The sequence below is a fragment of the Narcine bancroftii genome, chromosome 13, assembly GCF_036971445.1.
Source record: "Narcine bancroftii isolate sNarBan1 chromosome 13, sNarBan1.hap1, whole genome shotgun sequence".
Classification (NCBI taxonomy): domain Eukaryota; kingdom Metazoa; phylum Chordata; class Chondrichthyes; order Torpediniformes; family Narcinidae; genus Narcine; species Narcine bancroftii.
Genome location: NC_091481.1, coordinates 65,903,249 through 65,926,725, shown reverse-complemented (window position 1 = coordinate 65,926,725; position 23,477 = coordinate 65,903,249). Strand labels below are relative to the sequence as shown.

Sequence of the window (23,477 nt, the reverse complement as noted above, 5' to 3'; positions counted from 1 at the left end):
TGGGGAATACCAATCGGTGCTACTTTCCCCGTGGACACGTCACTGAGGGTCGCCCTGGGTACGGGGGTGTGTGTCGCAGGATTGCACTGGGTGTGAGCAGTGTCACTGAGTATGAGTTGTCGCTAGGCGTGAGGTGTCACACTGAGGAGTGCCGCAGCTCAACATGTGGAATGGCATCCTGTGACGATGGTGAAATCCTGAGACGATGGGTAATTACACAAACCATTACACTGTATGTGATGCTTCTGGTGGTGTGAGAATTACCATTACTTTCTTGTGTTCCTTTGTGTCCAGTTTCCAGTGCACTTATAGCGATGACAAACCAATCAGATATTCCTGTTCCAGACGAAAGCCTGGGCATCACTGAGCTGCCCAAATCCAACAATTCAAAACACTGCAACTGGCTGGAAAGGAACCTCTTGCTGCAACTCACAGTTCTTGGTAAGTCTCTCTGCATTGTCACTTCATCACCTCACAGATGCATGAATAGGGATGTATGAAGTGTGTGTGTGTGTGTGTGTGTGTGTGTTCGCATGTGTGTAGGAGTGTGTGTGTCTGCGTGTATGTGTGTGTATGTGTGTGGGTGTGTGTTCGCATGTGTGTAGGAGTGTGTGTGTCTGTGTGTGTGTCTCTCTGCGTGTGTGTGTGTGTGTGTGTTCGCATGTGTGTAGGAGTGTGTGTGTCTGCGTGTGTGTGTGTGTTCGCATGTGTGTAGGAGTGTGTGTGTCTGCGTGTGTGTGTGTGTATGTGTGTGGGTGTGTGTTCGCATGTGTGTAGGAGTGTGTGTGTCTGTGTGTGTGTCTGTGTGTGTGTCTCTCTGCGTGTGTGTGTGTGTGTGTGTGTGTGTGTGTGTTCACATGTGTGTAGGAGTGTGTGTGTCTGCGTGTGTGTGTGTGTTCGCATGTGTGTAGGAGTGTGTGTGTCTGCGTGTGTGTGTGTGTGTGTGTGTGTGTGTTCACATGTGTGTAGGAGTGTGTGTGTCTGCGTGTGTGTGTGTTCGCATGTGTGTGTGTCTGCGTGTGTGTGTGTGTATGTGTGTGGGTGTGTGTTCGCATGTGTGTAGGAGTGTGTGTCTGTGTGTGTGTGTATGTGTGTGGGTGTGTGTTCGCATGTGTGTAGGAGTGTGTGTGTCTGTGTGTGTGTCTGTGTGTGTGTGTGTGTGTGTTCGCATGTGTGTAGGAGTGTGTGTGTCTGCATGTGTGTGTGTGTGTATGTGTGTGGGTGTGTGTTCGCATGTGTGTAGGAGTGTGTGTGTCTGTGTGTGTGTCTGTGTGTGTGTGTGTGTGTCTGTCTGCGTGTGTGTGTGTGTGTGTGTGTGTGTGTGTGTGTGTGTTCGCATGTGTGTAGGACTACTACTAAGAATAATACCTAGTGTCGCCGAGAATATTCTCCCAGAATCACAGTGCGGCTTTCGCGCAAACAGAGGAACCACTGACATGGTCTTTGCCCTCAGACAGCTCCAAGAAAAGTGCAGAGAACAAAACAAAGGACTCTACATCACCTTTGTTGACCTCACCAAAGCCTTCGACACCGTGAGCAGGAAAGGGCTTTGGCAAATACTAGAGCGCATCGGATGTCCCCCAAAGTTCCTCAACATGATTATCTAACTGCACGAAAACCAACAAGGTCGGGTCAGATACAGCAATGAGCTCTCTGAACCCTTCTCCATTAACAATGGCGTGAAGCAAGGCTGTGTTCTCGCACCAACCCTCTTATCAATCTTCTTCAGCATGATGCTGAACCAAGCCATGAAAGACCCCAACAATGAAGACGCTGTTTACATCCGGTACCGCACGGATGGCAGTCTCTTCAATCTGAGGCGCCTGCAAGCTCACACCAAGACACAAGAGAAACTTGTCCGTGAACTACTCTTTGCAGATGATGCCGCTTTAGTTGCCCATTCAGAGCCAGCTCTTCAGCGCTTGACGTCCTGCTTTGCGAAAACTGCCAAAATGTTTGGCCTGGAAGTCAGCCTGAATAAAACTGAGGTCCTCCATCAGCCAGCTCCCCACCATGACTACCAGCCCCCCGACATCTCCATCGGGCACACAAAACTCAAAACGGTCAACCAGTTTACCTATCTCGGCTGCACCATTTCATCAGATGCAAGGATCGACAATGAGATAGACAACAGACTCGCCAAGGCAAATAGCGCCTTTGGAAGACTACACAAAAGAGTCTGGAAAAACAACCAACTGAAAAACCTCACAAAGATAAGCGTATACAGAGCCGTTGTCATACCCACACTCCTGTTCGGCTCCGAATCATGGGTCCTCTACCGGCACCACCTACGGCTCCTAGAACGCTTCCACCAGCGTTGTCTCCGCTCCATCCTCAACATCCATTGGAGCGCTTACACCCCAAACGTCGAAGTACTCGAGATGGCAGAGGTCGACAGCATCGAGTCCACGCTGCTGAAGATCCAGCTGCGCTGGATGGGTCACGTCTCCAGAATGGAGGACCATCGCCTTCCCAAGATCGTGTTATATGGCGAGCTCTCCACTGGCCACCGTGACAGAGGTGAACCAAAGAAAAGGTACAAGGACTGCCTAAAGAAATCTCTTGGTGCCTGCCACATTGACCACCGCCAGTGGGCTGATAACGCCTCAAACCGTGCATCTTGGCGCCTCACAGTTTGGCGGGCAGCAACCTCCTTTGAAGAAGACCGCAGAGCCCACCTCACTGACAAAAGGCAAAGGAGGAAAAACCCAACACCCAACCCCAACCAACCAATTTTCCCTTGCAACCGCTGCAATCGTGTCTGCCTGTCCCGCATCGGACTTGTCAGCCACAAACGAGCCTGCAGCTGACGTGGACTTTTTACCCCCTCCATAAATCTTCGTCCGCGAAGCCAAGCCAAAGAAGGAGTGTGTGTGTCTGCGCGTGTGTGTGTGTATGTGTGTGGGTGTGTGTTCGCATGTGTGTAGGAGTGTGTGTGTCTGTGTGTGTGTGTGTCTGTCTGCGTGTGTGTGTGTGTGTGTGTGTGTGTGTGTGTGTGGGTGTGTGGGTGTGTGCATCTTTATGCATGTAGAGGTGTGCTTGTTTGTGTGGGTGCGTGTAGGAGTGTTTGTATGTCTGTGTGTGTTTAGGAGTGCAAGAGTATGTGCGTTTAGAAGGGTGTGCATGTGTGTTTAGAAGTGTGTATGTGTTTGTGTTTTGAAGTGTGTATGCGTTTATAGGTATGTGTATATATGTGTGTGTAGGGGCGCACGTGTGTGCACAGATGATTCCTTGAGATAGGATTGAAAGAGAGGGAGGGAGAGACACCGGTTAATATATAGATCCCCTGAGAGAGGGACTGAGAGTCTCCGGTTAGTTTATAGATAACCCCCCCCCCCCACCCCAAGAGAGAGTTACTGAAAGACACTGGTCAGTGTACAGATATTGCCCTGGGAGAGAGGGATGGAGAGACAACAGTCAGTGTACAGATTTCCTCCTGAGAGACACTAGTCAGTGTACAAATTCCCCCCTGAGGGGGATGGAGAGACGCCGTTCCATGTACACATATCCCCATGTGAGATGGAGGTCTGAGAGACACTGGCCAGTGTATCAATACCTCCATGAAGATGGGCAAGGAACACTGATTCGTGCGTGGGGAGCTCAGAGCAATCTAAGAGACGTCAGTCATAGTAGAACTGTTTCCCATTCTAACGTCAAAGATTATGTGGGAATTTTCAAGGTAACTGCTGTTGTTTAAAAGAAGATTACAGAGCCCCGGCAGTAGAATCAAATGATCTTACATGAACCAGAGCACACTCCATTAATTCACGTTGGTCAACTAATTGCTTCTCGATCAGAAGGGATTTGAATTTCATTAGGACCTTAATGTCTCTACGTCAATCTGAGGTAAATAAGAAATAACAGAGAGAGCAAATCCCTGGGACAGCTGCTGAGCTTCAATTATCCAGCCGTTGGTTGGTATTTGACAAGGAGGAACGATAGCAGTCAAGGTATCAAAACCAAACAACCAGATATTTGGTTCCCATCTCGGAAAATCTGTTTTAAGTCGGAGATATTTTTGGTGGCAATGTTAGCGTTATCAGCGTGAGCCCAAAGACTGTGGGTTTAAATTCCTCTCCAAGCCATGAGTCTAAAGACTTGGCTGATGTTTGCCTGTCATTGCTCAGGGAGTGGTTCCCTGTCAAAGACGCGTGAATGTTTTAGTTTGTACGTTAGGATTTTATTCAAGATTCCTTTATGGCGCAGAATATGTAACACCACATAAAACTGCGTAAGGCAGACAAAAGAGTGAATTAGTGTTGTGCGGTGCCCCTCTCCATAAGAGAGAAAGAGAAGCAAAACAGTCACCGAGTGTCCAGCACCTCCTGAGCTCCAAATCCCAACCTCCGACACGAGCCGGAAGCCGTCAGCACCCGGGGCCCTTCGGGTGCCCTCCTTGCCCTCGGCGCCCACTCAAATCCTGATTCCGACATCTGGTTCCCATGAGCCGGCCTCCAGCAGCCCAAATGGGTCACCCGGCCACTGAGCCACCGTGGTCGCTGTCCTGTAAGGCCGTCTCCTCTGCTTCTCCTTCTCAATGGGGTTAACGGGTGGGGTGGGGAATGTCCTCCCCATTTCTGGCACCCTGCGCCGGTCCACTGCTTTCTCGGAGTCTGTAACCCCTCATAGCTGCCAACAGAAGCCTCTCAAAAACTTCTACAGGTGTTCCATGGAGAGTATTCTGGCTGGTTGCATCACTCTCTGGTACGGAGGTGCCAACACTCAGGACAAGAGATAATTCTAGAGGGCCGTGAACTTAGCCTGCGACGTCACAGGCACCAGACCACTCCAACAAGGACATCGACAAGAGGCGGTGTCTTAAGAAAGCAGCCTCTATCCTCAAGGACCCTCACCCTCTTCACTGCTACCATTGGGAAAAAGGTTCAGGAGCCTGAAGATGAGCACTCAGCAGCAAAAGGATAGCTTCTTTCCCTCCGCCATCAGATTCTTGAATGATCAGTGAGCCACAGACACTGCCTCATTTTGTCTTTTTTTGCCCTATTTTTATTTATTTTGTAAGGTGATTTATTGCCCCATGATGCTGCTGCAAAACAGCAAATTTCTTGATAAATATTATGTCTCTGAGTTACTTGAGAGGCTTCTTAAATAACTTAGAGATGCAAGATGCAAATGACAGAAGAGACTTTACTTACTGATGCCTTCCACCATCCAGGAAACTGTTCACACACTCATGCATACACATATACATACAGCTCACTGTAGTACACTACAGTTACTATAGTGAGAAAGGGGTATTTTTATGCTGTTACAAAATAGCTGACATTATCTATCATGACTATATAACAGTAGGTTCATGATTCTTTTCTTTTTCATAACTTTATTTATTCATTCAACAAAGTTATTACATACAATTTTTTAAAAAGTACATATTATGAATGGTTAAAAAATATATAAAAAAAGAAAAGAAAAAAGAATCCCCCCTCCCCTTCTCAGCCAACTCTCTTTAGGAGAGCCAAAGAAAGAAAGAAACAAAGAAACAAAAACTGAAATATATTTACTAAAATTAAGGTAAATCTAAATGTAAATATTCTAAATATAAAGACCACTTACTAAAAAAAGAATAATTATCACATAAAACATATGTGATTTTTTCCATTACTAGACAAGTTTTCATCTCATTATACCATCTATTAATATCAATCACATTAGCATTTTTCCATGTACTTGCTATACATTTTTTTGCAACAGATAAAGCTAAATACATAAAAGCAATCTGAAATTTGTCTTATCCCAAATCTTTCAAAGGATTCAACTCACCCAACAAAAATATTGTCGGTCTAGAAGTATTTTAATCTTATACAAATATTCCAAAAACAATTGAATTGCTTTCCAAAAAGATTCTATATGTTCTTCTTTGGCTTGGCTTCGCGGACGAAGATTTATGGAGGGGGTAAAAAGTCCACGTCAGCTGCAGGCTCGTTTGTGGCTGACCAGTCCGATGCGGGACAGGCAGACACGATTGCAGCGGTTGCAAGGGAAAATTGGTTGGTTGGGGTTGGGTGTTGGGTTTTTCCTCCTTTGCCTTTTGTCAGTGAGGTGGGCTCTGCGGTCTTCTTCAAAGGAGGCTGCTGCCCGCCAAACTGTGAGGCGCCAAGATGCACGGTTTGAGGCGTTATCAGCCCACTGGCGGTGGTCAATGTGGCAGGCACCAAGAGATTTCTTTAGGCAGTCCTTGTACCTTTTCTATATGTACACATAACCAAACAGCATGAAAAAAAGTTCCAACCGAATTACCACACCTAAAACAAGAATCTGATGCTCTAAAACCATTTTTTTAAACTTTTCAGGTGTTAAATACAATTGATGTAAAAAATTGTAATTAACCATTGCATAATGATCATTTATCAATCTAGTTACACTATCATAACAAATATCTAATCAGTCATCCTGAGAAAAAATAAGGTTAATATCCTTTTCCCATTTAATCTTAGATCTATCCCATCCCTTTTTTTCCATACTTTCCTGTAATATTTGATGTAATATTTGGTGCAGTCACAAGAAAAGATTCGAATTTAGTCAATTTAGGTAAAATCATATCTCTACAAAATATTTGTTTAACTAGGGATCGAAGTTGATAATAAACGAATAAAGAATTCTCATTAATACCAAAATCTTCCCTCATTTGATTAAAGGATAAAAATTGACCTTCTTTAAAACAATCCCCCAAGTGTTTTATACCTTTAGATTTCCAATATAAAAAAATATTGATTATACATTGAAAAAGGAATAAGTTGGTTATTATATAACGGTGTTAAAGTCAGTAATTTACCTTTAGAATCTATCATTCTATTTTTCTTCATCCAGAACTTCATTAAATGTTTTAATACAGGCACATTATATTGTTGTAATAAATTTAAATTCCTCCGAAACAAAAATTGATGTATTTCAAATTCAGAAATATTCTCCATCTCAATTTTAGCCCAACTAGGGGGCCATTCCAAATCCATTAATGAACTAATAAATTTAAATTGAGCTGCCTCATAATAATTTTGAAAATGTGGTAAGCGTAATCCCCCTATGCATATTTCCAGGTTAGCTTATTCAAAGCTACTCTCGGAAATTTACCCTTCCATAAAAATTCCCTCACCATTTTATTGAAGTCTCGAAAAAAATTCTTATCAAGTAAACAGAATTGACTGAAACAAATATTGTATACGTGGAAAAATATTCATTTTGATTGTATTTATTCTTCCAATTAAATTTATAGGAAGATCCTTCCATTTAATCAAATCACCTTTGATCTTTTTCATTAACAGTACATAATTTAATTTATATAAAGATTGATAATCAACGTCCACATTTATACCCAAATATTTAATTTGATCAGTCCACTTCAAATTAATAATATTCTTATAAACTGGATAATCTCCTTCACTTATCAGTAAAATTTCACTTTTTTCCCCAGTTAACTTTATATCCAGACAAAGATCCATATTGTGTTAAACATTCCTTCAAGTGTAAAAGTGACTGAGCTGGATTTATTAAATACACCAATATGTCATCAGCAAATAAATTAATTTTATACTCCTCATCTAAAACTCTCATATCTTGTATCTGTGTATTTTGTCGTATCAACTGTGCTAAAGGTTCAATTACTAATGCAAACAAAGCTGGAGACAAAGGACAACCTTGTCGAGTTGAATGAGTTAATTTAAAAGGTTCTGAAATCTGACCATTTGTCAGTACCCTGGCTATTGGTTTATTGTATAAAGCTTTAATCCAACCAATAAAAGAAAGACCAAACTTAAATTTCTCTAAGACTTTAAATAAAAAGTTCCACTCAACTCTGTCAAAAGCCTTTTCTGCATCAAGAGATATCACCATCGGATGGTTAGGGCACTGTCGATATTTATTAATCAAACTAATCACTCGAAGAATATTATCTGAAGCATATCTATTCTTTATGAAACCTGTTTGATCAACATGTATCAACTTAGGTAAAAATTTAGCCAATCGATTTGCTAATACTTTAGCTATTATTTTATAGTCTACATTCAACAAAGAAATTGGTCTATATGAAGACACCTTCAACGGATCTCTATCCTTCTTAGGAATTACAGTAATTAAGGCACTAGAGCATGATTCAGGTAGATCATAATGTTCATTAATCCGTTGTAACACATCTCCAAACACTGTAGATAAATCATCATAAAATACCTTATAAAATTCAACTGAAAATCCATCATCTCCAGGTGATTTTCCATTCGGCATTTCCAACATAGCCGATTTAATTTCTAAATCAGTAAAAGGAGCCTCCAGCTCCAATATGTCTTCTTCTCCTAGTACCGGTAATTTCAACACCGATAAAAAGGAGTCAATCGATCCGCTCTCCTGTTTTTCCTTAGAAGTATATAATTTCTTATAAAATGAATGAAACTCATCATTAATCTCACGAGGTTTGTAAGTAATAGTCGAATTTTGTCTGACTGCATTAATAACCCTTGATACCTGTTCTTTCTTTAACTGCCATGCAAGTACCTTATGTGCTTTCTCACCCCGTTCATAATACTGTTGTTTAGATCTATTAATCAAGCATTCAAATTGATAAGATTGCAATGTATTGTATTTCAATTTCAATCTAGACAACTCTATCTTCTGATTTTCTGTCACATCTGTCTGAAATTCCTTTTCTAATTCAACAATCTGTTTCTCTAATTCAAGACTCTTGGTCAAATAATTCTTTTTAACCTTAGAGGTATAACTAATTATTTGATCTCTCAAGTAAGCTTTCATAGCATCCCACAATATAAATTTACTCTGAACGGAGTTAACATTTTTTTCCAAAAAGAGATTAATTTGTTTTTTAAAAAATTCAATAAATTCCACTTTTTTAACAACATCGTATTGAATCTCCAACGAGAAGTTGCATGAACTTTTACAGATCTCTCATAAGTAAAATACAACAAAGAATGATCTGAAATTACCCAACTTTTATATTCTGCTTGTAGTATTTTCCCCTGTATATGTGCTGATACTAAAAAAAAATCAATTCTAGAAAAAGATTCATGTCTAAATGAATAAAAAGAAAAATCCTTCTCTGTTGGGTTAAGACGTCGCCAAATTTCCACTAAATTAAAATCTTTCATCAAAGCTTGAATTTGAATTGCCAGTTTAGATTTTTTAACATTTTTTCAAGATTTATCTAATAAAGGTTCCAAAACACAATTAAAATCTCCTCCAACCAGAACATTTTCATTCGCTTGTCCCAAAAGCTAAAATGCATCTGAAATAAATGCTTCATCATCCACATTCGGTGCATAAATGTTAAGTAAAGTCCAAAATTCATTAAAAATCTTACAATTCAACTTAAGAATACGTCCTTCATTCATTTCCATTGATTGTAATTCAAAAGATAAATTTTTATGTCTCAAAATTGCTACTCCCTTAGCTTTGGAATTAAATGAAGAAGAAAAAACATGTCCAACCCAGTCCCTCTTCAATTTCATACTTTCTTTTTCATTCAAATGTGTCTCCTGTATAAAAGCAATATCAATCTTCATCTTTTTAATGTAAGCCAAAACTCGCTTGCGCTTGATCGGGTTATTTAATCCTTGAACATTAAAGGTAGCAAATTTCAAATTCGACATATCTAATACAATTGCTAGATACCAAAAATAATCACAAAATTAATAATAACAAAGAAAAAAAAGAATTTTTTAATGTATAGAACCCTCAAATTAAAATATATAGGCCCTCCAAATAAAAATAATATTCGTTAATAAGAGAGAAAAAAAACAACAAAAAAAACCTACCAAAAGGTAGTAACTCCCTAAAAAAACTGGGTGTAGATTACCCACTAGTGACTGATGACTAACAAATGACAATGAATTCTTATTGTGATTCTCCTGCCTAGTTAAGACACAGAACATCCTGCAACCTATGTCCAGTGTTCTTAACGTGGACTCAATGACTTTCACTAGGGTCACAAAGGCGTTAGGCGAGACACAACCTCTGAATGTTCAAAGTTACTTGAAAGTTCTCCTCAGTTTTGGGCCAATAAAACTGGACAACAATTTCTTTCAAAATGTTTGCTTCCTGAAAAAATTTGGAGAAAGAGACCAGAGAAGATTTACTAGGGATGTTGCCTGGACTTCAGGAACTGAGTTACAGGGAAAGGTTATTCTTTGGAGTGTAGAAAAATGAGGGGACATTTAAGAGGGAACATTTAAAATTATGATGGGGGATAGACAGAGTAAATGTAGGTTGGCTTTTTTCCACTGAGGGTAGGTGAGATACAAACCAGAGGACATAGGTTAAGGGTGAATGGGGGAACTTCTTCGCCCAAAGAGTGGTGGGAGTGTGGAACGAGGTGGCAGCTGAAGTGGTGCATGCAGGCTCGATTTTAACATTTAAGAAGAATTTGGACGGGTATGGACTGGGTGCAGGTCAGTGGGGCTAGGCAAAATAAATGGTTCAGCACAGCCTTGAAGGGCTGAAGGGGCCTGTTTCTGTGTCGTAGCATTCTCTGGTTCTGATGGATAACTTCAAGCTGAACTCAAAGATATTTTCAGATTTGCTGCGTCACATAGGAAGTTGGAGAAATGCTGTTGCTGTACCTCTTATTGTCTTCAGTCTGTTTAATCGCATAATGATGCCGACACATTGCGTCAGTTCAACTGGCCTAAAAATGTTTTTTCTGCTGATTTTCATCTGAACCCAACAGCTTGCGTCGGTGTCCACAACGGCTTCTTGGATGGGTGAAGTGGTTAGGACTTGGTTAGACATTTTGTCTGGTGTTCTGCTTTGCTTGCTTGTGACGGCGGCTCGTAGATTCGCAGCGGCATCCGTGGTAGGCCAAGGGGCACGCATGGGGTACCTTGGTTAGTCTTGTCTAGTTTTGATTTGGGTCTTGTCTTGTGCTTGTGGGCACCATTTGGGGAAACAGTTTCATTTCTCTGCTTTGATGTGCAAAAATGGCAATAAAGACTGACTCTGTTACCCTGGCATGTTGCACTGCATGATTTTGTACGCTTGAAGTAGACAGAAAATCACAAAGAATCTAAAACAAAGGGTACGTGATAGGAAAATTTTAAGGTAATTTTCGTGATCAAAATCGAATTATGTTAGGAAGCAAAATCTTTGTAATTAACCCTCAGTCAACCTCACAAAGTCATGGTAGCTACTTGTGGGGGTTTGTTGAAACCCAACCCCAACCAACCAATTTTCCCCTGCAACCGCTGCAATCGTGTCTGCCTGTCCCGCATCGGACTTGTCAGCCACAAACGAGCCTGCAGCTGACGTGGACTTTTTACCCCCTCCATAAATCTTCGTCCGCGAAGCCAAGCCAAAGAAAGAAAAATGTTCTGTAGGATACAGGGAGGTAGCAAGGGGTGTTATATAAATGCACGTGTGTTGGTTTAACTCCCTTTGTACTTCAGGGGTGATTCTGGGTGCTGTTATCGGATGTCTCCTGCGATCACTTCCCGACCTGGGCCCTGACCTTCTGGTGCTGATCTCTTTCCCTGGCGACATCCTCATGCGGATGTTGAAGATGCTTATTCTTCCACTCATCGTCTCCAGTCTCATCACAGGTAGGAACCATCGTCGCCTCCCCCCCACCATCCCACCCTTTTCCTGGTGCTGTCTGGCTCATGATCCCGTCTCTCTCTCTCTCCAGACACCCTGCCCCATGTGGGCTACTGCTCCTCAACAGGGGAGGCCAGCCAGAGCCACTGGATCAGGGTGATCATGGGGACGGGGAGGACTAATGTGTCGGCAAGGGTGTGGGTGGGGAGATTGGAACAACTCCAGGCGGGGGTTTAGGGGGGTTAAATCTCTGGCATCCTGTACATCAGAGAGAGGGACTGGCTGGATCATTGGAGCATTCAGAAAGGAGGGATTGTGAAGGGTTATTGGGAACTGTTTCAGAAGGGGAGTTGAGGCCAGCATAAGAACATAAGAAATAGGAGCAGGAGTCGGCCATCCGGCCTGTCGACCCTGCTCCACCATTCAATGTGATCATAGCTGATCTGATGATGGGTTCATCTCCATCAACCTGCCATTTCCCCATATCCTTTAATTCCCCTACCATGTAAAAATCTATCTACCATTGTCTTAAATATATTTACTGAGGTCACCTTCAATGGGCAACGAATTCCACAGATTCACCACCCTCAGGGAAAAGCATTGCCTCCTCATCTCCGTCCTAAATCTACTATGAAGTAGGTATTATCAGGCATGGATCCTTTAAGAGATGGGGTAGGCTTGATGGGCTGTGGCTCCTGTTTATTTAGTTGATTATGGGACATTGGCTGGGCTATGCTATCCGATCTCCTCGCTGGGTGGCACATGCCTCAGGTTATTCATCAATCCAGTTTGGAGCAGAGGTTTGACTGAATGGTGGGACCATATGTGATTGGGGTTACAACTGGAGGCCTTATGCCTTCAAAGGACGATGATTGGGAATCTCCACTTTGTTCCAAAGAGGTCCAGTAGAGACCGAGTAACTGGCCCTTCCAGCCCATGAGACCAACCGTATAATCAATTAACCTACTCACAACATACATCTTTGGGCTGTTGGGAACACCCGGAGAAAATCCACATGGACACGGGGAGAACATACAAACTCCTTACAGGCAATGGGGGATTTGAACCAGGGTCACTGGCTCTGCAATAGTGTGGCGCTAACTCAGTGGTTCTCAACCTTTTTCTTTTCCCTCACATCCCACTTTAAGTAATCCCTCCGCCATCAGTGCTCTGTGATTAGTAAAGGATTGCTTGAGGTGGGATGTGGGTGGGAAGGGAAGGTTGAGAATTACTGCTCTGGACCCAATTGTTACTGAAATATTTTGTTTGAGAAAAATTGTCATTGGCCCATTGCCTTTGGAGATCTGAAACCGTGCACATAACGAGTCAATGAGGGGCGATTAAAACAGTGGTTTTCAACCTTTTTCTTTCCATCCACATCCCACCTTAAGCAACCCCTTACTAATCACAGAGCACCGATGGCAGAAGGATTACTTAAAGTTGGATGTGAGTGGAAAGTAAAAGGATGAGAACCACTGGCCTAACCACTACACTGACCGTGTTGATCAATATGGAGTGGAAGAGCAGGGTTATATATGGAAGTCAGGTTGTACTTGATGAGGTTTTATTGGTACTGAGTGGTATCAGCCAACACACGGCTGCCCTGTTGTGTTTACTCTTCCCTCCCCCCTCCACCCCTATCCCCCTCTCCAGGTCTATCCGGCCTAGATGCCAGATCGAGTGGCCGGATGGGAACGCGGGCGTTGGCTTACTATATGACCACCACGGTCATCGCGGCCGCTCTTGGTGTGATTCTGGTCATTGTCATCCACCCTGGCAACCCTAAACTCAAGAACATGACCAGCACCAGGTCCAACAACCCAGAGGTGTCGAGTCTGGATGCCTTCATGGATCTCATTCGGAATCTATTCCCGGAAAACCTGGTGCAGGCGTGTTTCCAGCAGGTGATGCCAAAAGGAGAACTACAAGCACGTTAGACGCTGCAACCTGGGACAAAGCTGGAGCGACTCAATGGGTTAGACAGTATCCGAGGCTGGGCCGCGATCCTAAACACTGACTGGCCTTCTCTCCCAACAGATGCTGCTTGGCCCATGGAGTCTTTCCGTCTTCACTTTGTTGCTGGAGATTCCTCAAGCTATTGGTTGTTTAAGATCCAATGGAAATTCTGAGGGAATTAGTTGAAAGCATTTTGTTTACATATTGGTGTTCACTGTCCATCCTAATCTGCCCTGGTGAAAATTTAAAAATTTTAATCACTGCACAGTAGAATTCCGGCCATTTAAACCCATACCTCCCAATTACATCTAAATTAACCTACAACCTCATACCTTTTGGAGGGTGGGATGAAACCCACACAGATACAGGGAGATCATGCAAACTCCTTGCAGATAGCGCGGGATTCGAACCAGGGTCGCTGGTCCTGTAGTAGCATCGTGCTGACTGCCACACTAACCGGGCCGTTTAGGGAAGCCAAGTATCCCTCAGGCCTTCACCACACTGACAACATGCACCGCCTCCTCAGTACTGCCCAGGGTCTGATCCATCGTTTACCACCCCCCCCCCACCCCCCAATCTGGAAAAGGTCTGCAGTACGGCCATTCTCCATTGACAGACAGGCCACAAATCCAATTGATTGCGATTCTTCTCTGAAGAAGTGCAAAGAAGCTCCACTCATCTTTGACTGGCTGATGCACCATCAATGACTCCAAAGAACTGAAGTTGAACAAACTGATAGGCTTTTGTTAGCTTCAGAACAAAAGAATGTCCATGCTGCTCGACTGTTCTGCACTGGGGAAGGAGCTGTGGAAGAGTCACCTTTATTCTGGAGCCTGTGGAAGGGGTCAGGAGTACAGTCAGCCTATGGGTGTGTCCAAACAGATGAACATATACATGCAGTGGTTTACCATGCACACAAGCTCTGAGTTCACCATGTGATTCCTTTCAAAACATCTTGTGTGGGAAGGGAAAAGTTCAGTGGGTTTAAAGAGCAACAAGTCTGGACACAAACTAAACACAGGAAGGATCTTTATTAAAACACAGATGGGGATTGCAACAGGGATAACAGACATTCTCAATCACACAACACAGAACAACCCAATCATGTCGGACTTAACACGACTGATACTAGCAACTGTGTACAGACTCGTAACAACCAATACGCTACACGCCGTTCCTTGTCTAATGTGGCTACAGCTCTAATGCTACCTAACAACCCCGAGCTTTGTGTAGTGCACACCTTACCAACGACTCCTCCAGCGTTGTCCGCAGTTCGCGACCTAGAGAGAAGCAGGGTTCATCTGAAAAACAAAAAAAGAGAACGACTGCATGTGGTGCACTTTGTGTTACAGTAATCTAGAGGGTCCAGCCCAGGCAGTCATGAGGTGGTTAAAGGGACCAATAGTCCAGTGTGCACTAATGGGTGGGCAGAGACAAACCTTGATTTGCAGGTGATGCAACTTCTGATGAGGATCCAGATGGAGAGGTGAGGTCAAATGACCCTCCACAGTCCACACTCCCACCAGGTTCCAGGCAGAGTGGTCACGTGACCCTCCACACTCCCACCAGGTTCCAGGCGGAGAGATCTCATGACCCTCCATAAATCCACACGCCCACCGGGTTCCAGGTGGAGAGGTCACGTGACCCTCCACAATCCACACTACAGTGTATTTGTTAAAACACTGTTGATTTGGACAAATTCCGAGGATGCTTGTATCGATTTGCTAAACCAGTCTGATTTGGCTCATCACCAGGTACAAACGGTGTTGAAGAAAGTTCCGATCTCTCTGCCTGAAGAGGTGAAATCCGACAATCTAACCCAGGCCTTTGCGGCAAACAGCTCCGTCCAGAATGGGACCCCTCGCTCCGTCAACTCCCGGCAGAGGTTCACCATCAAGAAGCAGTTGGAGTTCAAGTGGGGAATGAACGTTCTAGGTAGGCCCACAAGCCCCACCATGGAGTCAGATGGGGAGGAGCCACTCAGAGAGTGACTCCGAAAAGACACAACCAGGTGGAAGCACTCGTGCACCAAGCCAGTTCCTCTAGGTCTCATATTTTATCTTTCTGGTACTTACAGCCAACAAGAAGTCACTCAATCTATCTAGTTCTCAGAACTTACTCCTTGGTCGACTCATTTGCTGTAACCCACCCATCTCCACCTGAGTATCTCACCATCATCCACTCAGGATAATCAGATGATCAGATTATTATTTAAATGTCAAGTGATTGCTGTGTGCTGCTGTGCAGAAGGACTTGGGAGTGCTTGTGCATGAATTGCAGAAGTTGGTTTGTGGGTTATTAAGAAGACAAATGGAACTTTGGCCTTTATTACTGGAGGGATTGAATTTAGGAGCAGGGAGGTTATGCTGCAACTGTACGAAGTCCTGGTAAGACCACATCTAGAGCACTGCATGCAGTTCTGGTTTCCTTACTCCAGGAAGGTGACACAGAGGAGGTTCACCAGGTTGATTCCAGAGATGGGGGGGGGGGTTGGCCTATGAGGTGAAATTTAGAAGAATGAGAAGGGATCTTATAGAAACATATAAAATTATGAAAGGCAACAATAAGATAGAGGTAAGCAAGTTGTTTACATTCGTACAGGAGATCAGAATTCTGGGAGAGAGCCTCAAGGTTCAAGGGAGTCGTTTTAGGATAGAGATGAGGAAGAACTGTTTTTCCCCTGAGGGTGGTGAATCTGTGGAATTCGCTGCCCATTGAAGCAGTGGAGGCGACCTCAGTGAATATATTTACGACAAAGTTGGATAGATTTTTACATCGGGATTTGGGGAAAAGGCAGGTCGGTTGAGATGAGCCGATCATCAGATCAGCATTCAATTGTCATATTGAATGGCAGAACAGGCTCGACAGGCCCGGATAGCCGACTCCGGCTCCTATCTCAGATGTTCTTATCATGTGCAGAAGCCAGTTAAGGTGCCAACATGTCCCTGAGGTGCAGGAGGAAACTGAAGCATTCTGGGAAGCCTCAGAGCATGAAGACTGCAACATCATTAGCACAGCAGAGATCTGGGTTGAACCTGGGTTGCTGGAGCTGTGCGGTCACTGATAACCCAAGCCAGGCCCATCCGATCAGCCCAGTCTGAGTGGGGTAGTAAGCTCGAGGGGCCAGGAACCTGCTCCTGCTCCGTGGGTGGGTCATCAGACTGGGCCGGGGCTTTGCAGAGGTGGGGTTCTTTTACACAGAGTGTGGCCCCTCTCTCCGTGCACACGTCCAGTCAGATGGCGGATGGGAACACTGTTGAAATAGCAGAGAGATGTGACGGGTCGAACTAAGTCAGACCTGACCTCTAAAGCAGGTCGGCCCATCAGCCCCGCCATTCCATCATGAGCTGATCCATCCATCCTCCCACTCAGCCCCACTCCCCAGCCATTTCCCTGTAGCCCCTGACTAATCCCATACCTGTCAATCTCTGCCTTAAATATACCCAACGACCTCGCTTCCATGACCGCCTGTGGTGACAAGTTCCACAGATGAAAGAAATCTTCCCTCACCTGTTTTAAATTGACTTTCTTTCATCCTGAAGTTGTGCCCTCTTGTCAAAGACTCCCCTATCAGGTCAAGGAAAGGAACCACTTCAAGGTTTGTGTGTGGTGGGGTGCAAGACTTTAGAAGTCCTCCACCGTTTCCAACTATATGATTTCACCATGAAACAACGTCCTCCCCCTCTCCGCCTTCCACAGGGGCCGCTCCCTCTGTGACTCCATTGACGGCTCCTCTCCACCAATCGTTCTGCACAGTGAGAGAGTCCAGGACAAGAGGGCACAATTTCAAGATTGAAGGTCGTCCGCTTGGAACAGAAAGGCGGAGGAATTTCTTTAGCCAGAGGGTGGTGGATTTGTGGAATATGTTGCCACCAAATGGACACCAAGCCGTAGGGTGTATTTAAGGCAGAGATTGATAGGTGCTTGATTAGCCAGGGCATCAAAAGTTAGGGAGAGAAAACGGGCAGTGAGGCTGAGTGGGGAAATGGATCGGATGATTAAATGGCAGGGCAGACTTGATGGGCTGAATGGCCTCTTTCTGCTCCTTTGTCTTATGGAAACGTACATTTTTGTTCCTTGGTTTGCCCTGTAAACAAACACCTCTGGTCCAGTGTTGCGATCAAGCTGAGAAAGAGAATCAGGGACATTGCGTGTTCGAGGATCACACTACCTTCTCCAACTTTGCCACGTCCCATGTTACCATATCCTCTGTAGCCGCAGTGGTCCTGAGCTCCAGGCGCCTGCGTCACCCTCCCTGCTGCCTGGCTCCCAGCCCTCCGATGTGACCAGGAAGCTGCCAGCACCTGAGACCCTCCGGTTGGCCCTGCTCACCATCAGCACCCTCGCGCGTCCTGATCCTGGGACCTTGGGTTCCCCACGGGCTCGTCTCCAGCAGCCTGCTACCCGGTGTGAGACCCTCACTGGTCAACTCCTGCAGGGTCCTCGCCCAGGCTTCTCCTCGGCTGGGTGATTTGTCCCACTCTGATGCCCTGTGCTGGTCCACTGTTTCCCCCCCCCTCCCCACCGCCCACCCGGCACCGGAGCCCACACCCCTTGAGGTCTGGCCTGGCAAGGATGGATCTTTCACGAGGGCAGGATTAGGGTTAGTGTATTTGCAGTTCAGGTTCACACCTTCCTCTGTTTCTGCCACATTGGCTTATTTTTCTCACCTTTGGTTTCCAGGCCTGATTGGCTTCTTCGTGGCATTTGGAATATCCATGGGGAAGATGGGAGAGAAGGCTCGAGTCATGATCGACTTCTTCAACGTGCTGAACGAGATCATCATGAAACTGGTCTCCATGATCATGTGGTGAGCGTAGAACGGAACCTCCGTGTTCTCGAGGTCCCGTAGCTGAAGTTTTGACGGGGACAAATTTATGGAGAGGGAGGATATTGGCCAAATGCAGGCAAACAAGGCTAGCCCAGAACTTGGTCAGCAGGGTCGAGATGGGCTGAAGGGCTTTTACTGTGCTAGTTTCACCTGCCCCTCTCCCTCTAACACAACAGTTCTCAACCTTTTTCTTTCCACTCACATCCAACTTTAAGTATTCCCTATGCCTCCAGTGCTCTGTAAGAGATTGCTTAATGTGGAATGTGGGTGGGAAGGGAAAGTTTGAAAATCACTGTTTTAATCATCCCTCGTTGACTCGTTATGTGCATGGTTTCATAACTCCAAAGGAAATGGGCCAATGACAATTTTTCTCAAGCAAAATATTTCACTAACAATTCGGTCTCAAGCATCGATTCTCAATCTTCCCTTCCCACTCACATCCCACCTAAAGCAATCCCTTTTGTTCAGACACCTGCCGACATTATTTTCACACCTCAGGCCCAAAATGTTGGTTATGTACCTTTGCTTGACCTGCTGAGTTTCTTCAGCATTGTGTTTTTTTTCCATCAATCCCTCTCAGGATCATTTCCCACCTCACTGTTAACCTCTGTCCTCTGGCTGTCAATAACCCTGCTCTGGGCAAACAGCTCTCTGCGTTCCTCCGATCTATTCCACTCATGGTGCCGAGATCACTCGGCTTCTTGACCAAGGCCCCAGGCCCAAAAGGGATGCTACGTGACCTGCTGAGTTTCCCCAGCTAACTGCTGATTTTAAAATGGAAGAAAAATTCATTTAAATTTCCCAGTGGACACCCTGGGATTCACACCTGCATCTTTGGAAGAGCATTCCAAACCTGGTTGCCGGTTTACTGACTAAGCAGCAAGGCACTGTATTCATGAATGGCTACCAGGCTTCACATCAATGAGTAACGTCAGAATCAGAATTTATTGTCCTGAGAAATTCAGGAAATTCATTGTTTTCCAGCAGCTATCACGTCCAAACATTCGTATAAAGCACTTGACCAAAATAAATAAAACCAGTGCACGAAAAGTCAAACTGAGGCAGTGTCAGTGGTTCGTTGTTCGTTCAGGAATCTTGTGCCCCTGAGTGATCGTCTTCAGGCTCCTGTGACCTTTCTCCAGGGGGTGCAGGGCTCATTTTTTTTTAGGTGCCAGAGTTTACCAAAAGCGGCGACCAGGAGGATCCAGAGCTGCCCCCGCTGAGGCGCCTGGAGCAATCCCACGAGGTATTTGAGTTGCCCCCCCCCCCCCCCCCCCGAGGCACCACTCCAGTGATCTCCGGCAGCACCACACCCCTGCCTTTTTCCCCGCAGCAGTATGAAGGGATCATGGCCTGGGTATTGCGGGGGGGGGGATCCTTGAGGATAGAGGCTGCTTCCTTAAGACACCGCCTCGTGTAGATGTCCTCGATGGAGTGAGGTCTGGTGCCTGTGAGGCCGCAGGCTGAGTTCACAACCCGCTGGAGTTTATTCTTGACCTGAGGGTTGACACCTCCGTACCAGGCAGTGATGCAGCCAGCAAAGGGTTACCTGTATAAGCTTTTGATCATCCTCAATGGGGGCTGTGGGGCATGATGGGAGTTTTACTAGGGTGGCAGTGGCCAACACCCGAGGACGTCTGTTTAAGGTGAGGGGATGTGTCAGAGGTGGGGTTTTTTTTCACAGAGTGTGGTGGCTGCCTGGAATTCATTGCCAGGGGGTGGTGGTGGAGGCTGAGGACAATAGGGACATTTAAAAGACTCTCAGATGGGCACGTGGATGTGAGCATGGCTCAGACCCTGGCGGGAGTAGTTGGGCAGGACTTAAATTCCTGAACCCATCGTTCAGAACAATTCCTCGAGTCAAGCCTGCCTTTGCCAAGATATTGTTGTTGGTTGTCGTAAGCTTGATGAACAAAGAATGACGTGGGAATCTTGTCCTGGGAAAACAAGTGTCCATTCTTTTCCCAGGTATTCTCCGCTGGGAATCGCCTCCCTGATCTGTGGGAAGATTGCAGCTATCAGGAACCTGGAGGCCGTTGCTCGGCAGTTAGGGATGTACATGGTGACAGTTGCTGTGGGCCTCCTCATCCATGGGGGGATTATTCTCCCTTCCATTTATTTGATGATAACGAGGAAAAACCCACTGACTTTTTTGGGGGGAATATTCCAAGCCTGGATCACAGCTCTTGGAACAGCATCCAGGTAGGACAATCCGCTGCTCTGCAGAAAGAAGGGGCAGCTGGGACAGGTCATCTGGTCGGCCTGGGGGATGACAGGATGGTGTTGCAAGGGAGTGTCCTGGGGAGATGTTGGGACAGTGTCAAGGGAGTAAGTCACAGGGGAGTGTCCTGGGGAGATATTGGGACAGTGTCAAGGGAGTGAGTCACAGGGGGAAAGAATAATGATGGGACGGAGTCAAGGGAAGAAGTCCCAGAGGGAGATGGTGATGATGGGACAGTGTCGAGGGAGAAAGTCCCAGAGGGAGAGGGTGATGATGGGACAGTGTCAAGGGAGAGGGTGTTGATGGGACAGAGTCAAGGGAAGAAGTCCCAGAGGGAGAGGGTGATGATGGGACAGTGTCAAGGGAGAGAGTCCCGGGGGGGAGGGGAGCGATGATGGGACAGTGTCGAGGGAGAGGGTGTTGATGGGACAGAGTCAAGGGAAGAAGTCCCGGAGGGAGAGGGTGATGATGAGACAGTGTCAAGGGAGAGAGTCCCAGGGGGAGGGGTTGATGATGGAACGGAGTCAAGGGAAGAAGTCCTGGGGGGGGAGAGGATTATGTTGGGATGGTGTCGAGGAAGGGAGTCCCGGGGGAAGGGATGATGATGGGACGGTGTCGAGGGAGAGAGTCCCGGGGGGGAGGGGAGCGATGTTGGGACAGTGTCGAGAGACAGAGTTCCTGCCCTGGGTGTTAATGGGATGGTGTCGGTCAGATTCCTTGATTCCCTCCCTGGCGTAGGGCAGAGGGGAGAGGTTGATGGGACGATGTCAAAGGACAGAGTCCCTACCTTTGGGGCTGATGGGATAGCGTTAAGGGAGAATTACACTGAATCCAACCTGTCCTGTCTCTGCAATGGGGGTATGGGGCATGATGGGATGGAGAAGGAGGTTTACTAGGGTGGCAGTGGCCAACATCAGAGGACATCTCTTCAAGGTGAGGGGATGTGTCAGAGGTGGATTGTTTTTACACAGAGTGTGGTGGGTGCCTGGAACTCATTGCCAGGGGATGGTGGTGGAGGCTGGGGACAATAGGGACATTTAAAAGACTCTCAGATGGGCACGTGGATGTGAAGAAAATGGAGGGTTATGGGCTTGAGGTTGGGAAGGGATAGATTACTCATGGGGTAGGTTTAATTTAATTTAGACATACAGCACGGTAACAGGCCTTTTTGGCTTACGAGTCTGTGCTGCCCAATTACACCAAGGTTGGCATCATGGGGGGGGAGGCATGGAATGCTCCCCCCAAATGAGTAATTGTGCCCCCCCCCCACCAGGCCTGCCGCCATTGAAAAATCAGTGCCCATCCCCCACCCCCTTGTTCCCACTCAGGGAGATATGCCTCCCTTACCAAGTTCCTGGAGTGTGGAGATTCCCAGAACCATGTGATCCCATCATCGCCCTCTGAGCTGATGGGCACAACCTAGCCTGCAACGGGCCCCCCAGAGCCTCTGCCTGACTGTGACACCCTCTTGCTTCTCTTTCCCCCCCCCCCTCCACCCCAGTGCCGGCACCTTGCCCGTGACCTTTCGCTGCCTTGAAGAGAATCTACGGGTGGACAGACGGGTGACACGCTTCGTGCTGCCCATTGGCGCCACCATCAACATGGATGGCACAGCACTGTATGAGGCGGTGGCGGCTATCTTCATCGCACAGATGAATGGCATCCTACTGGACCCAGGGCAGATCATCACAGTGAGGTAAGTGACCTCATCCATGTCGTGGTGAGGTGAGTGACCTCATCTGTGCCACTAACGCGTCAGTAGCAACCGGTTAGCCCCAACCATCCTTAATGAGGCCCGCTCCCCTCCATCAGGGGAATGGGTTCCACACGGACCTTTAAATTTATAAATATTTAAATTGTAATTTAGACATTCAGCACAGTAACCTTTGATTCCATCTCGCCAAATTGCACCCAATTTTCCTACAACCCTGGTTCATTTACGTTTTGAATGGTGGGAGGAATCCAGGGTTCCCGGAGGAAACCTACGCAGATACAGGGAGAACATACAAACTCCTTACAGACAGTGCGGGACTCAAACCTCAGCCGCTTGCTTTGTTCCTCCACTGAAGGGACTGACCCCATGTCCGGACACTGACTCCTCGTTACCATTGAACCACATTGGTGGGCTTGGATGTGCCTCGGACTAGATTAAGGATTTCCGCCCCTGGTGGAGTTGGTGACGAACAGTGCTGTGGAGAAGCTGTAACGCCAGAGCTGCAGCTGGTGTGGACCTGGGGAGAGCAGGGAGGGGAACGCAGCACTTCCCCATGGGGCCCTACTGCCATCAGCTCCGTACAGGCTCTAAGCAGCCTGTTAATGGAGTGAATGGCGATTTAAATTAAAAATTCTGTGACCACAGAGTCTGAGCCAAAGATGGTGGCCACTGTGCGGGGTTGCAGACTCTGGCGAAGCAGAGGACTGGCACCGGGCACCAGAAAACAGGGAGAACACCACCCCCCCACCCCTGTTTGAGAAGGAGAAGCGGAGGAGAAGATCCACGGGATGGTGATGCTGGCGGCGGACCAGCGAGGGGTTCTGCGCGTGAAAAACACGCAGACGGTGGGATGTTTGCTTGAGATTTGAGGCGAGGAAACCGCACAAGCTGATGGAGACTGGCTCGAGACTGACTGAAGGGGCACCAGGTATCAGAACCGGGATGAAAGAGGGGGTCGGAGGATCGGGTCTGGAGTTTGGGACTGCTGATGGTTTGGACTGGACTCTGTGCAGTGGCGTGGGCTCCGGGAGTGACGGAAGCAAATCCATGGACTCTCGGGGACCCTGGGGGGGGGGGGGAGCTCTCTCTTACTTCTCTTTCTCTGACTGTAAGAGGCACTTCAGGGAATTTCTGCGGATGGTGTATCTGTCTGCCTTACGAATTCCACGAATTGCACAGTCTTTATTACCTGACAATAACAGAATCTT

At 46.3% G+C, this 23,477-nt stretch overlaps 1 protein-coding gene across 1 annotated transcript in view; it reads left to right on the top strand.

The window, feature by feature from the left end:
* Positions 1-311: 311 nt before the first annotated feature.
* Positions 312-23,477, top strand: part of LOC138748592 (excitatory amino acid transporter 2-like) — a 29,094-nt gene continuing 5,928 nt past the window's right edge. The window contains exons 1-7 of the mRNA XM_069909043.1: positions 312-441; positions 11,400-11,552; positions 13,201-13,451; positions 15,258-15,438; positions 18,187-18,313; positions 20,303-20,536; positions 22,057-22,251. Coding sequence (XP_069765144.1) covers positions 315-441; positions 11,400-11,552; positions 13,201-13,451; positions 15,258-15,438; positions 18,187-18,313; positions 20,303-20,536; positions 22,057-22,251 — 1,268 coding nt within the window. The 5' untranslated portion in view covers positions 312-314. The remainder of the gene's footprint in view (positions 442-11,399; positions 11,553-13,200; positions 13,452-15,257; positions 15,439-18,186; positions 18,314-20,302; positions 20,537-22,056; positions 22,252-23,477) is intronic.